This window comes from Puccinia triticina, chromosome 13A, assembly GCF_026914185.1.
Source record: "Puccinia triticina chromosome 13A, complete sequence".
Classification (NCBI taxonomy): domain Eukaryota; kingdom Fungi; phylum Basidiomycota; class Pucciniomycetes; order Pucciniales; family Pucciniaceae; genus Puccinia; species Puccinia triticina.
Window position 1 is genome coordinate 4,955,199 of NC_070570.1, and position 15,628 is coordinate 4,970,826.

The following is a 15,628-nucleotide window of genomic DNA, read 5'->3' on the forward strand; positions in this document are numbered from 1 at the left end:
AATATACCATGAAAACAACCAAGCGTTCAACAAGAGATGAAAAATTGAACAAATCCGAGCCGAGAGAAAGCTAGGTAAAGAGACGGAGATGAGAGAGGGAGAGGGAGGACAGAGGGGAGAGGAGGGCTGCGGGCGATAAGTCACGTCCTTCTAGGAGGACCTGGAGAGCGACTGAGGAGGCCCATGGATTTATACCTTTCCAACTCAACTTGAAGCCTGTTTTATTATTATTATTGTTATTTTATTTTCATCGGTTGCAAGAAGAGAAACACGTTCAGCTCTCAAATCTTGATGTCGACATCAAGAGAGAGAGAGAGCTAACCTTGATATCTTTTCTTGTAGATCGGCTACTTCGCGTTCAGCCCTTCGTTTAGCCAGCTGGGACTCCGTTTCAGAAGATTGCTACCAAGAGAAGACCGACAAGAGCAATTGGGTAAGCACAACCGTATTCGAGTGGAAAACCCCGTTGCGAAGAGGTAAAAAAACGAAGTAGGACTCAACCAGGTCTGAATTTAACTTCCTCAAGCTGAACAGCTTATTTTCGAAGTTTTTGATTTCGTCTAGGAGGCGATTTTTAGAGCGATCAGAGTCGACCAATTTGAACTCGAGATCTTTAAGGCTCCGTTCGGATTTCTTGGCGAGCTTGTTCAAGTTCTCTTTCTCCTGCTCGAGCTGGTTGAGCACTTCCTCGTACTGCTTCGGCTCGATCACGCTCAGATTGTTTCGGTTCTGTTGTGAATTGAGTTGGCGTGGGGATGAGGTCATCGAGCGGGTTTCTAGATCAACAATCTTCAGGTTCAATAACTTGATCTTCCGTTCCAACTCAGTCTTCAAGGCCAAGCAAAGATAAATTTTTGAATCCCGATCAGGTCTCTCTGCCTCCTGAATACAAGATTATAAGAGCCCCACATACATTGGCTTTCAACAATTCTGAGCTTTCGGACCTCTCTCGATTGGCTTCCATCTGACAACTTGAAACAAAATTCGGAGCAAAGCAATGGACTATTAGACTCGACTCGGGGCAGAGCAAAGAGGAGGACACATGAACTCGAAAAGAGGACTGACTCGTTCGCAAAGGCCTCGGCTTTCTTCTGGCGTTCAAGGGCCACCGAAAACAAGTCTTCTTTCTCCTCCAACTGTCTCTTCAGGTCGCTACGCTCCTGCTGCAGAGTCTGCATTACTCGATCGTTTGATAATCGACCTAGTGACGGCGCAAATACACAAAGGGTTTGATGATTTAGCCTTCGCAGGCCTGGATTGGGTTCATTGATGATTAGCATTACCTGAATTAGCCGAAAGGAATTCCGATCCGATCTCCTCCAAGCGCTGCTCTAAAGATTTCTTGGCTGTCACTAGGGCCGCCCGATCGGCTTCAGCCTCGTCTCTGGCCGCCCTCAAGTCGCGCACTTGGCTCATCAGAGTGACGATCTGAGAGGATTGCTCTGCTTGGGCCGCAACTGCCTCGTCGTAGGCTTTGCTGATATCTTGTACTCTAGTCACTCGCGAATCGTACAAACGGCGTATGTCATCAGTCCCATGACAAAGACTATACGAAAGTTGCAGAGTAACGAAGGAACCAACAGAGGTCGAAGAGTATAGTAAGATCACTCACTTGGTCTCTAGTCTTTCTTTTTCCTTACTGAACCCTCCTCTCGAGTAGTGCCTCTCGTCGTTACGGATCTGCAGCTCATCCCGCTCAGTACGCAGTTGCCGAACCTCCTCTCTGACCTTCATCGTTCGTTCTCTTTCCGATTCCAGCTCTTTCTAAAAAATAAAAATAAACATTTTTCCATGAATACCCAGGGTACATCTTCTTGTATTGCGAAGGATGATGGAGTTGGGCTAACTGCAAGATTTTCCAGTTCGTGCTGAAACCGCTGCCTGGTTGCTTCAACCGTATAATCTCGGTCATTCATAGCTCGATCATACTGGGCCTTGAGCTCATTCAACTCGGCAAGTGTCCGCTCGGTCTCCCTCTGAGCTTTCGTGAAGTCCCCGCCTTCGTCCTCCAAGTAGGCTTCCAACTCTCGCACCCTCTGCTCAGCCACTCGGGCTCGTTGCTCGGCCGCCTCCCTGTCTTCCGCCGCCTCAGCCCTTCTTCGTTCGCTGTCAGTAAGAGAAACCTTGGCAAAGGTCTGTTTTTTCCCCAAGAAGAAATAATAAAACCCTTATCAACCGACTGCAAGGCTCGAAACACTCTTTCAGGAAAAAAACACCCACTTCGCTTTTCTCTGCTTTGAGCCGGGCTACCTCAGCTGCCTCGACCCGATCCCGGTACTGATCAGCTTTCCTGAGAGATGATGAATGGTTTGACCCAGGACAAATAAACGTTAAGAAATTGTTCCAAAAATATGTCAATCGACTTTGTTTTTTTGGGCAAGGAAAGGTCTGAAGGAGTCGAAACCTTAAACCCACTGCTTCCAAGAAACCAAGGCGTTCTCGAGGTCGCCAGAGGAAGCCCTTTCGATCTGAGCCTCCTGTAACTCGGCCAGCATCTGTCGTTTATCCTCCGCTTCTTGCTCGATCATCTGAGCATAGTGTTCACATCTCTGCTTGTAATCCGTTAATTCTGTTTTAATGCAGTTTTTGAAGAGGAAGTAAAATGCGCTATCAATATTTTCATCCTAGTGATGAGATAGAGATCAGCCTGTACCTGTTTCTAACATGGTCTTAGTTTGTTGGAGTTCATTCTGTAATCAAACCGAAAAAAAGGTCAACGATGCGTAAGGAAGCGAGCTAATGTATAGGATGACGAACGATGCGGCTCTTCTGGTTTTCGAGTTCGTGAACACTGGCCCGGTTTTGAGAGAGGAGGTTAAATTGATTAGATTCCAGCTTAGAGAACCTATCATCCATGGAGTTAGTGAGCGAGTTTTGGATCTCTTTGAGGTTTTGACTTCCTTTCAAGCGGGACTGTTCAGCAAGACTTCTAGCCTCGATTTCTTCCTTCAAAAGTTCCTGTAGCTGCTCATTTTCGACGTTCAACTTGCGCTTGATCTCCTCGATGGTGATAGAAGAGTTGGAGTCCTCGCTATTCAGGATCTTTAACAGGCCGCTTAACTGGGACTCAAGATGGTTCCGGATGACGCCCGACTTGATCTGCTGGATACTCATCACCTGCAAGTCTGCCTGCAAGTCATGGTTGGCCCGCTCGTGCTTCCGGATCGTCTCCTCCAGTTGGATCATCTTGAAGCGGTCTTGCCCAAGCGCATTCTGGTCGATCTCTCGCGACATCCGGGCCACCGAGCCAGGTCGACCGTGGTTGCGCTTGAAAGCTGCCCCATTGGCGAAGCTTTTCATCGGTTCGATCACCGGTCGACCTAATGAATCAAGAGAGGAAGCCCTGAAAAAAGTAGAATGAGATCCTATTAGATGTAGAAAGGGACATTATAATCTTTTTATCACACAACATAGTGGATGGAAGGAGACTTACATCTCGTCCTCTAACTCCTGGTTAGCTTGTTGTAACTCTGCCAAGAGTTTGTTCTTGAGTTCGTTCTCAGTCTTATTGGGGTCGGACTTGACCATCTGAATAAGATCGGTATAACGTTGTTCGACCTGTTTCTTCACCCGGTCGATCGTTGCCTTGTTCAGAATCGCATCCCTTTCATGCAGTTGTCGTTCCAGATCTGCAATCCGATTCTCATACTCCTTCTTGGCCGTCCCGCTCATTTCGGTACTCTATGAAAATGGTTACCAGGGGGAGATGGTGGTTAAGGCTGGGGTTCCGAAAAATAAAATAAAAATAAAATGCTCACCTCCGCATGCGAACGTCGTCCAACATTACCCATGCTAGTGACCCCTTCTTGAGCTGACTTCAGCTCAGCCTGCAGCTTCCTCACTGATAATACGGGAAGGATTCACGCGACGCGTTATTAATAACAAACTTTGATTTGATGGACAGTGGGAGGAGATGATACTACGGACCATTAGCCTCAGCTTGAGTTCGAGCGACCTTTTCTTTGTCAAGGTTGAGTTTCAGAAGATGGACCTCGTTCTTATTATCGTTTGCCCCACTGACGCGACGATGCTGGGCATGAGATTGTCGATTTTGGGCCTTCTCCTTCTGCAGCTCTCTCGTTAGATCTTCAGCTTCTCCCTTCAATCTGGCAACCGTCCGATCAAGTAATTTCAACTGTCCAGTTTGATCTCTGAGCAATGCTTGGGCTTCACTTAGTTGTCGGTCGGTATATTTCTTGGCTTCTTCCAGGACGTGAACATGTTCGACGATCGTCTTATCTTGCAATAAGATGGCCTTACGTAACTCTTGATTCTTGAGCGTCAGTTCTTTCCGCAAGCTAGCCGAATTCTTCTCGTGGTCTGATACGGTATCTTTATGGACTTTAAGATCCTTCTCTAAAGTCAGATTATCATGTTCTAGTTCGACGCGCTTCGTTAATTCGACCTCCAACTTCGATTTCAGATCTTCGACCTGACGACTCCATGCAGATCTTTCCCTTTCAATCTTCAGCATCGCATCCTCCATATCTTGAAATTTCAAGACACTAGCCGACAATTGTTTCTCAAGGCCCTCTTTCTCCTTAATCGTCTTGTCGAGATAATCGGTTGCCTCTAAATGTTTTGATCGGATCTCTTGGAGCTCAATCTCGACTGCCTGTTTTGCTCGATCGGCTTTTTGCAATGTGAGCTCGAGATTCGAGATTTTCTGAGTTTGAGCTGTAATTCGCCTGAACACGGATAAATGAAATAACAAAAATAGCAATCAATCTCGGTTTTCTGTGGCTCAGGGTGAAAGAAGAAGAGGAAAAGAAAAACTACAAACTCGGTGGCTTCTTTGTGTGCTTGAGTAGCCGATTCAAACTGTCGCCGCACTTCGTCACGATCCGACTTGATGTCCGCCACAGCTTGGTTACCTTGCCGTTTGATCTCCGACATTTCACCCAACAGTTGATTCTGCTGTTCTCTGAACTTGGCCAGTTCCTCCTCTCGAGCTTTTGAGACTTGAGACATCATATGTTCCTCACTACACTTAGTCTCCAAGAGCGCTCGGGTCTCGTCAAGCTCTTTGCTGATCGACTGTTGATGGTGGATATGCTGCTGGATTTCACCTCTGGAATCGGCAAGTTGTTGGTCCAGGGATTCGACTTGGATCTCTAGTTCCTTGGTCCGCTTGAGGTTGGTTTCTTTTTCCTTGAGGACCATAGATTTCTGATTCTCCAAACCGACCGCTTCAGCCTCCTTGTGCTTCAACTTGGACTCGTATTCCATGATGGTCTTCTTCATCTCTCCTAATTGAATCTTCAAGTTCATGTAATCCTTTTCAAGTTGCTCAATCTTATTTTTGAGCTTGAGAGTCGAATCATTTTCGAATTCCAATTTGCCTTCCAGTTCAGCAATCACCATCTTGAGCCTTTTTTCGTTGCGTTCTAGATCTTCTTCGCTTTCCGCTTGTTGTCGTTTGAGGTCTTCATGTACTCGGTGTAATTCATCCTTTTCCTTCTCAAGTTTCTCGATCAAGTGTTGTTGGTCACTAATCGTGGACTTCAACCGGCGCTCATCATCGACCCATTTCAACTGTTGAGCCTCTAGCTCAGCAATTTGCTTACTGAGATCCTCTTTCCGATTATCCATCTCCTTGACGGCTACCTGAGTGACGTGGTGCAGTTTTACCTCGTTCTCGAATTGATCCTCAAGTGCCTCTAGTTCCTTTCGTGTTGCCTCTAGCTCCTCCACCAAAGCCATTTCCATCTCCTTGGAGCGAATCAGTTGTTCTTCTTTATTTAAACTGACCAGCCGCTCCTGTTCTAACTCGTTCTCGACCTTCTGCTTCTCCAACTCGACCGCGTTCTTCATCGCCTCAAGCTTCTCTCTCTCTTGCCTCTCTTTCTCATTCTTCTCCTTGAGTTGATTCAATTCATTTGCCTTTTTCCGCAGCTCATTGTCATCTCGAGTAGCCGCCAGTAGAGGTCTGACGCGGGTATAGAGCTGCCACCATGGCCAAGATTTCAACTCATTGTAGATCCTTGCGTTCCGTTGGATAGTTCGAATCGACATCGCCTTGTTCAAGATCTTCTTCATCTTTCTTTGGTGAATAAACGATCGACAGTTGGCCTGTAGATTGGTGAAGATCTCATATAGATACTCATCTCGACGTTCTTCAAGCTCGGCCAGAACGCCAGATTTGAAGAAAACCTTGGTCAGGCCGATCTTGTAAACTGATTCGTCCAATTCTAGGGAACCGAGCATCCGGATACAGGCCTTCCTGCCGTCCAGATATCCACTTGGGATGATGCCAGGCGTCAAGACTTCATAGCGTTGACGAAACTCGATGAACGGCAGACGATTGGGATAACCCAAACGAGCGATCCGAATACCCTCGAGGACACCGTTACAACGCAGCTGATCAAGTACTAACTTCACGTCGATCACGCCGGGCCGCTTGTCAGGATTGGGAACAATACATCTGACGAAATGAGGTTGGGTGGATTGGAGTTGGTTCATCAGCGAGGTGAGCTGCTCCTTGTGCCTTTGACCGACGGTCCGAAACGCGCCGCGTTTCACGCCGCGACGCTTTCCAGCACCTGCCATCTGTCCACCAGCCGCGTCGGGATTCATGCCACCCGTGGCAGGACCAGTTGGGTCGCTGCTAGGGTCTCGATACTCCTCAAATAGAGTGGCGATGAACTTATCATTAGAGCTTGCCAGTACGTTGGTCAAATTGCTGTTCAGCGGGTCCTTGTTCTTTTCCAACCAGCCTTCAGTACGATATTCGACTTGACCGGCGTAATGTTGAATGATGAAACCGGCGGTGGAATTGAAGCGAGATTTGATAAACTTTGGATTGGGGTTCTTCGCCACCAGACCCATCAGCTTTTCGGTGAACGTGAGATCGGTAGCCCTAGGCATGATACATTCCTCGTCAAGGCAGCTTAGAATGCCGATCGGATCGGATGAAGATTCGATCAAATCGATCGTAGGTTGAAGGTCAAGACCAAAGTTGACAAAGTCCCAGTCTATATCTTCCTTGGAATACTCTTCCTGCTCTAGTACAAACATGTGGTGGTTGAAGAATTGCTGTAAACGTTCGTTAGTGTAATTGATACAGAGCTGTTCGAAGCCATTGGTCTCAAAGATTTCGAAACCGGCAATATCGAGTACGCCAATGAAGGTCGATTTAAAAGAGGAGAGACTGTTCTGGTTGCCCTTGTTGCTCTTGTCGAGCATGGCGTTGATCTTGTCGATGAGCTTACCGAATGATTTCTCGTAAAGAGTGGTACACAGCGAAGAGAGTTCCTCCTTGACCTGCTTCGCATTACGTTGCTGAGTGACAAACTCGCGACCAGCCTTGATCTTGGGGCGAAGAATACTCTTCTTGAACTCCTCCAGATTGGGCAATCCTAACAGATGAAACGCCTGTTCGAGGTTTGCCAAGGATTCATTCTCTGTGCCAGTATGGATGTAAGCCACATCAGATCGATCGGACTGCACGGTGATGTTTCCGATGTGCAAAATGATCGAAATGATCTTAAACAGATTGACTTGTTCCTCGGGACTCAACCCGACCACGTTAAGACTCTCTCGAAGGTTCTTCCATTCCTCTAGATCGTCCATGCCATCGACTACTAGTTTGGTTTTGTTCAGATAGTCATAATCTTTGGGGTCGGTGCTGTTGAGCAATAACTTTTCAGCTAGCTCCTCGTCTCCACCGCCACCTGATCCCATCGAGCTACACCCGATCAAAAGCTGATAGAAGATATGAAACGTCCGTTCTTTCTCGCTGCGAGAGGTGACTCGGGATTTCTCGAGTAGATACCAATCTATATTTGCCCCTGAGATAGCTCCAAGCGCGTTGAACTCGATTCTGACAAATTTCCCCTGCGTGCGTACGAAAAGATCAGGGGGGATGGCGCGCATGTTTTGGCTATAGGTAGAACAAAGAACTACTTACGAATCGGGACGAGTTATTATTTCTAACCGTTTGAGCATTGCCGAAGGATTCTAAGATCGGGTTGGCTTGTAAGATTTGGCGCTCGAGTTTACCGAGTCTCTTACCGACCAGATCGACCACTTCGACCCGGGTACTGGTATTTGACCGGCTTCCCAGGGTAGGCCGATTGCTTTCAGCCATGCTATTCTCACTACCCGATGCTGGGAACTTGTGAGCACTGGCGATCGCGGTCAGATAGGAGATCACCCGTTTGGTGTTCTCAGTCTTCCCGGCTCCCGATTCACCGGTGATCAGGATCGATTGATTTTCGCGTTCGCCTAGCATGTGTTGCCAGGATCTCTCAGCGACGGCGTAGACATGAGGTGGGTTTTCTTCGCGTCGCTTGTTTTTGTACTGAGAGATCACTTGAGGGGTGTAGATTGGCAGTGGATGATATGGGTTGATGGCCACCAGGAAGAGTCCAGAGTAAGTCTTGAGGATGTAAATAATAGAATAGAAAAGAGCAAGTTGTCAGCATTGCGAGAGGGGACATAAAGGGGGTGATTATCGAGTAGACTGACATAGATCATCTTGGCTTCGTAGCGTTGTCTGAGGTTGTGGACGACGCTAGGTTCGTTGAGGAAGGTGAGGTCGGCGATATCTTCTACCTTGTCGAATTTTGGCGGGTTCATCTTCTCGAGTATGTCGAGTTTGACCGTCCGCGTCTTATCGTCGACACACCCCACCTCGACGAGTTGCTGGTCGTTAGATGTTGAGGCGAGATCTTGTGGGTCTTGATCGGTGCTGGTTGTTGCTGATGATTGATTATCCTTGATGATCCAGCAGGCGAGATAGCCCTTCTTCTCATGAGGTAACCAGAACCATCTCTTTTCGTTAAATTCGGCGGTCGCGGCTGCATCGGCCATGACCTGTCCGGGTTTCTTGGCCGTCGATTTCATGGCTGATGAGGCGAGGGTGGGTGACAGGAGCTGGTCCTGGGTGCTTGTTGAGGAGTAGAGACCGCGTAGGCTTTGGCCTCGATCGGTGTTGGCCATCTTCTGACACCGACCAGGGTGGATTTCGGATTATGTACGCGTCTCTTGCTGATGTAGCTGTTGGATTGGCTGGGTTCCTATGGTTCGAGTCCCATCCAGTGTCCGCCGTCTTCCAGCAGTTCGGTTGGTTGGGTTAAGGTTTCTCGTGCTTGCCTTTCCTCGGATTGTTGGCGGACAGTCTATGGGCACCACCAACCACCGGGGGATCCGGGGAGACGCTGGATCCTTCCCGGGGAGCCATCGAGCCAGGACCGAGGCACAGTCCCGAACCGAACAAGCATCCAAGCCGGAATCATCGCACCTATCCCATGGCAGCACCCACGACAAACCTAGTCCGGTCAGCACGAATCTGTCCCGGTTTGTTCCAAGCCCGAGATGATACTAACCGCCGAGGAGCTATGCTATATTCACATGAACCGGCAGGCTGATAGTCGAGGCAGGGAAAGCGTCGCCCTCTCCTCCCGTCGGTCCCGCGCTTGGATCGAGAGGAATCAAAGCAATGGAGTAAGCTCAGAACTTGGTCTTCAAACAAAGCACAACCCATCGGCCGGGCAGAGACTGATGGCCACTCGCAACCAACCAGTTTCTGTAAGCTGTTCAATGCACAGACGAGCCACATCGAACCGACGATCCCGATCCGAGTGAATATGACGATCAACGGGAAGGATAAGTCGTACAAGTTCAAACTGAACTCGCCAGCAACGACCTACTTCATCAAGAAACATCTCAACGCATCATCCTCATCAACACAATCCCCCTCATCCTCATCATCCCCACCCCCCGCCAAGAAATCAAGCGCCGCCAGCGATTCCAAGGCACATAGCTTCATCGGCTCCGAACTCAGCCTCAAGTTCATCTACCATCTCGCCCTCATCAAAAAATCAGTCGATCATGAGGACCTGGAACACATCCCTCTCGAATCTGTAGCCCGATCAATAGCCGCTCAAGTGAGAAATATGGGCATCAAACTTGTACCTTGACACTCAATTTATTTCTTTTCTTTTGCTTCTTCCTTGCACACTGAAGCTCTTAAAAATGTACATAGACCAGTTGCCCTTTGACTGGACTGATACCCTTGAGTGCAGACACCTTGCTATGTGCCTTCAACTCTTCCAAACCAAGCTGCCAAGCTAGACTCATGGGCTGATGACAAAACATCAGGAATTATAGTGTCCAGTCATTGGGGAAAGCCAGTGGCATCCGCATACATCTTTTTCCATACTCAGGCTCAGCAGAGGGTTCTTACAAACACTTTTGATGGAGACTAAGACTGGATGTGCCACATCACAAGCATTTGATTGGGTAAGGGTCTTGGCATTGCTGTCAAAGTGTAACTTGGCCATAGATTCCAACTCAAACTTAACTAAGTTCCTCCTGGGCGCCAAGTTCCTGCCTCCAAAGGAGGGACTTAGGAAGTGAGGAATTTTTTTGGTGTGAGAGGTACACAGAATTGCACCTTCTCTGTTTGGCCAAAAACTCATCCAAGCATCCTCATAGAACACATAATGAGTACCCAAGAAGCTCAGGTACATTGTACAATTTTTCTTTTATTCTTCCTCCATCTTGCACCACAGGTTTTCCAGGGGCTTGTGCAGAGCCTGTTTGAGCTTTTGTTGGCACCCAAAAATCACAAGGCCTGCATACACCCAAACAAAATAGACATCAGATATCACTGTTTGAAGGGTGTGACTGGAGGGGGGGACTTATGGCCCAACCAAGTGGAAGATCAGGTCAAGGACCTTGTGCAGGTTTATGTGTGTAAGATTAGCGGTCAACTCTTCACTTGAAAATACTATTAAGGCTTTGAAGGGGATCCTAAGACCAAGAAAATTTAATGATGCCAATCAGTCTTGTGAAAGTTGAGAAATCAGATCTGAGCCACCAGAAGATTTTGCAGTGAAATCTTGGTTCCTCAAGATCCCTGAAGTGATCCAGAGTTCCAAAGTTCAGATTTCCCTGCAAGATCTAAATTTCCAGATTTATTCAAAATTGATGGGAAGTCCTCCAATGAGCATATCAAAGATATATTGGCATTGATTCAGTGAGGAGGAGCATCTGAATCAGTGCTGAATTAAAACTAAGTACAAGGTATGCTTTTATAGAAGAATCTTGAGACCTTATGTTGGATGATGATGAAAATGATTCAAGAGGCCACCAGATTACTTGAACCATGCTAAATTGGAAGTTGAAAAAATCTTGGTCATTTTGGCAGTGGAAGACTATAGTGTACTAACAATTTTTAGCATTATCTCATCAAGGAGGGAAAACTCTCTTCTCTTCTTGATTACCAACACGGGTATCACCCACCGAGAAGGGAGTCTTGCCGCCTTGATGACCACCTGATTTGGTAATCAAGAAGGGAAAGCTCCCATGCCAATGCCCATTAATGTGTGTTGACCAGAGAAGGAGAGGTCTCTCCTTGGCGACTTTATTTTGATGAAATCCACGGCGTGTGTGCCGAGTCGTGGATCATATCGGCCCAGCGCTTGATCTCGGCCAAGCGGGACTTGGTTATGTGCCAAGGTCCGCCTGCCGCCCAACCTCCCCAATCAAGCCCCCTTGACACACCCACCATGGCACTCGGCCAAGCGGGAGTTCATGGGTGTGTGCCCAGACGGGCTTGATACCAAGTTGAAAAAAATGTTTACAAACACTTCAAAATGGGCTCTCCTTTGGCACCAATGTACTGCGCAATATAATTTGGATTCTTGTGACATATGACCAAGTTTTGCCGGACCCTATCAGATGTCACATGGGATGTCAGGGAAAACCCACACATTGAGGGCGAGGCATTCTTGGTGAAACCTCAAGTTTTGTGGAGCGCTTCCTGTGACAGGTTGAGGCTGGGTGGGTGAGTTGTGACAGGTCGAGTGAGATTGGTGGCAATGGCCGAGGATGGCCCGAATGACGCCACAAACTTCCTCGGTTCTCTCTCCACAACAAAGATGCCCTCGAGCATTCCCTCGACTTCTTCGCACAATTATGGTCTGGCCGCCTATGCCAGCCTGGCCATCCCCATCATCTCGATCTACCGATACAGACAGGCGATCAGCTCGTTCATCAGCCCGGACAAGAAGCACAGCCATCCTGCACCCCCACAGACGCCGGCCTATCTGACGACCCCCCAGTATGAGATCGCCCAACGGGAGATGTTCAAGTTCCGGAGCGACGGCCAACGCGAATTGTTGATCCCTCATCGCGGCAAACTCAGGAAAATCGTCCTCAGACCCACCGCCCAGTCGACGATCAAGTTACATGCGAAACACTTCATCCCGCCTAAAACCTCCATTCGAACCAACGGCAAAAAATCAGTCGGCGTCAACCGCGAATTTTTCAGACGTCAGTACTCGCATTATAATTGCTCTCTTTGGGTGTTATTTTTTTTCTCCTGTTCAGGCTGTTGCTGATATGCCTGCTTTCATCAGAATTGAAATGCTTGTTCATGATCATCATTCCCCGATCAACTTCCAAAGAAGTCTTCATGGTTCTAGTACACACCTTCTTCCTCTTAATGAGAACCTATCTCTCGTTTCTTGTGGCAAGGTTGGATGGGATCATCGTCAGAGATCTAGTCTCTGCTGATCTCAAAGGATTTGCAAAAGGCCTTCTCTACTGGTACTTACTCGCCATTCCGAGCACTTACACCAATTCGATGGTTAGACTCCTCCCCTTACTACTCATTCAAATGATATATTACAATCAAACTGAAGAAAAATGTTTGATTTCCGTTTTTGAATCAGATACGATTTCTGCAATCTAAATTGGCCCTCTCATTTCGAACGCGCTTGACGAGATACGCACACGACTTGTATCTCTCGTCGAACCAAAACTTCTACAAGTTAACCAACCTTGACTCGAGAATCACCGCAGCAGATCAATTTCTTACAGCGGATATAGCCAAGTTCTGCGATTCGTTATCATCACTCTACTCTAACATATCTAAACCGGCACTGGATCTGATCCTCTTCAACTACCAACTTGGTAAGAGCATTGGCAAAGTGGGCTCGATGGGCTTAATCATCAACTACTTGATCACCGGATGGATCTTGAGACAAATCACGCCGGCCTTTGGCAAACTGAGTGCCGTCGAAACCAAACTGGAGGGCGATTTCAGATTGACCCATGCACGGTTGATCACGAATTCTGAAGAGATTTCGTTCTACAATGGCTCCCGCTTAGAGAAAGATATTCTCAACCGAACCTACCTCCGCTTGATCAGACACGTCAACTCGATCTTCAAGATCAGGATCGCTTACAGTATGGCTGAGGACCTAGTAATCAAGTATGCTTGGAGTGCCGTCGGGTATATGCTCGTCAGTATCCCAGTCTTCTTCCCAAACCAAGCGAGCCAGCCATCCCGCGCTCCGATCGCCGCTCTCGAGAGCTCCACCGTTCATTCTTCAGTCGCCAAGCGCACCGAATGTATGCCCTCCCCATTTCCCCACCGGATCAGAAGTGTTTTTCCAAGTCTGACAACCGTGTTGATGATATTTTTATCATCCCGCCCGTCGTGTAGCTTACATTGCCAACAGACGATTAATGCTCTCTCTTGCAGATGCGGGAGGTCGGATGATGACGTCAGGCAAGGATCTGGCTGAACTAGCAGGCTACACGTCACAAGTGTACACCCTTTTAGCTACCTTACACGATCTCAACCAGAATCGATTCCAGTCCATCCAAACCGAAGCAGGCAACTGCCGATTCGACATGGGAAATTTCAGCAGTCAAATCATCGAGGGAGAGGAAGACGTCGTCGAATTCTCCCACGTGCCTATCGTCGTCCCGAGTTTGATCCCAGGCAGGGATGGTGAGCTCCTGGTGGACGACTTGTCCGTCAAAATTAGAAGGGGCGAACATTGCTTGATCACCGGTCCGAACGGAGGTAAGTCGACTCCCCTTCGGCTTGAGCGTGTCTGCTCTGACTAATCTTCTACATACGAAAACTCTAGTGGGCAAAACCGCGATTGCCAGGATCTTGGCAGGCCTTTGGCCGTGTTTTGAAGGCGTGATCAAGAAACCTCGTGCCGACCAAATCATGTACCTCCCACAGAGACCATACTTAAGTTTGGGAAGCTTGCGTGATCAGTTAAGTTTCCCCCGTTCTCTTTGCATCCATCCAAAAATTGCGAAGATATGCTTACGTGCCATATCACATTTCGTTCAAATAGAGTGATCTATCCCCACAGCTTCCCGGAATTCGAAGCCATGGGTGGCACCGATGAGGAGTTGATGAGGATCTTGGAGCAGGCTCATTTGGGATACATTCCTGCCCGAGAAGGAGGCTTCGATACTGTCAAAGAATGGAAAGATGTCTTGAGTGGGGGTGAGAAACAAAGGGTAAGTTTTGTTTTCTCGATCCACCTTTTGCTTAACTTTGTGACATAAAAAAAAGTGGATGAAAACCATTATCTCCAAACATTATTCAGGTTGCTATTGCCAGATTGTTTTATCATTCACCAAGGTTTGGGGTGATGGATGAATGCACCTCCGCGGTGTCGACGGATGTCGAGGGTTTGATGTACCAACACGCGAAGGAGCTAGGGATCACCCTGATTACGATCAGCCACAAGCCGTCCTTACTGAAGTACCACGACTATCTATTGAAGTTGGGCATCTCCACCTCCGACGGACAGAATGGGTGGGAGGTGAGCAAGATCGGCTCGGAGGCGGAGAAACTCGGGACGGTCGAGAAAGAAGTCGACGAGTTGAAGAATCGGTTGGCGGAGGTCGATGATTGGAAAAATCGCCTGCATCAGATTGCTGTCGAGCTGGCTTTCCAAAAATAATACATAGAATTCTTCCTTATCTTTAATTTTAGAAATCTCTCCGGTATTAGTACAACTGTCAATAATAAGTCTTCCACGCATGCATCTGCAAGCTTACTTAGACCCATCTACTACTAATCATTTTGTAACATCCCTCATGATCATTGCATTCATTTCAATATCTTCTTCTCCCTATCAGTATGTGTAGACGTCTGTATGTTGTATCACTCTGCTCATAGGCTTCAAGGCCATCGGCCCCTGACCTTGTCCACAGGTGGGTTAATTTCCTGTACAATTGTCTATCATGACATCATCTGCATCATTGTTTCTCCTCTCCTCCTTCATATTTATCTACATAGATAGTCTGCTTTCTAATTGTTCAATAGATCTATAATGTATTAAAACTTTTTACAGAAGCCAAGTCGTGCAAATATGTAAAGTAGATCAATAGTCAAGAGTTTAAAATGGGCCTTTTTGCACACCAAATTCCCCCGCGCACACCCAAGAAGGGCTGCACTCCCCTTAGGCTTGATGGCTGGTGCATAACAACTTTAAGGAACTAAGAGCATTGATTACTTTAGTATGTATATGCGGACAATCTGACATATTCAGAGACTGAGAAAAGGAAAGAACAATATTTCTTACTGGGATGCCAGTGATAGAGAAGCAAAAGAGAGTTTGAATTTTGGCCATCAAAGAAATGAAATTGAAACAATGAGAGAAAAAAGGGAAAAAAAGAAAACCTGACCTAACATACCTGGGATGCCAGTGATAGAGAAGCAAAAGAGAGTGAGAAAAAGAGGGATTACCACCACCACAGGAAGGAGTCTTTGAGAGAAGAGAGAAAACACACTACAAGCATATAACATACAAGTATGCCAATGATGAAATGTAACACCATACCACAACAATTAGTGGTT

At 47.4% G+C, this 15,628-nt stretch overlaps 3 protein-coding genes across 3 annotated transcripts; 2 read left to right on the forward strand and 1 right to left on the reverse strand.

Annotated features, from left to right (window-relative positions):
* Positions 1-140: 140 nt before the first annotated feature.
* Positions 141-8,943, reverse strand: PtA15_13A464 (uncharacterized protein; the record flags this gene model as incomplete). Its single annotated transcript, XM_053162664.1, has 18 exons — positions 141-216; positions 323-402; positions 502-828; positions 914-971; positions 1,066-1,201; positions 1,284-1,492; positions 1,613-1,764; positions 1,848-2,135; positions 2,221-2,290; positions 2,416-2,569; positions 2,654-2,690; positions 2,758-3,343; positions 3,434-3,681; positions 3,759-3,841; positions 3,928-4,688; positions 4,784-7,836; positions 7,910-8,380; positions 8,470-8,943. 18 exons carry the CDS (start codon positions 8,941-8,943, stop codon positions 141-143), a joined length of 7,263 nt encoding a protein of 2,420 aa, XP_053026618.1.
* A 308-nt stretch (positions 8,944-9,251) lies between these two features.
* On the forward strand, positions 9,252-9,923 carry PtA15_13A465 (uncharacterized protein; the record flags this gene model as incomplete). The annotated part of the gene is made up of 3 exons (XM_053162665.1): positions 9,252-9,280; positions 9,367-9,447; positions 9,527-9,923. 3 exons carry the CDS (start codon positions 9,252-9,254, stop codon positions 9,921-9,923), a joined length of 507 nt encoding a protein of 168 aa, XP_053026619.1.
* A 1,965-nt stretch (positions 9,924-11,888) lies between these two features.
* PtA15_13A466 (uncharacterized protein) lies at positions 11,889-14,729 on the forward strand (the record flags this gene model as incomplete). Its single annotated transcript, XM_053162666.1, has 7 exons — positions 11,889-12,282; positions 12,369-12,598; positions 12,684-13,365; positions 13,460-13,825; positions 13,893-14,028; positions 14,112-14,280; positions 14,370-14,729. The coding sequence occupies 7 exons, from the start codon at positions 11,889-11,891 to the stop codon at positions 14,727-14,729; spliced, it is 2,337 nt and encodes a 778-aa protein (XP_053026620.1).
* Between the last annotated feature and the right edge of the window lie 899 nt (positions 14,730-15,628).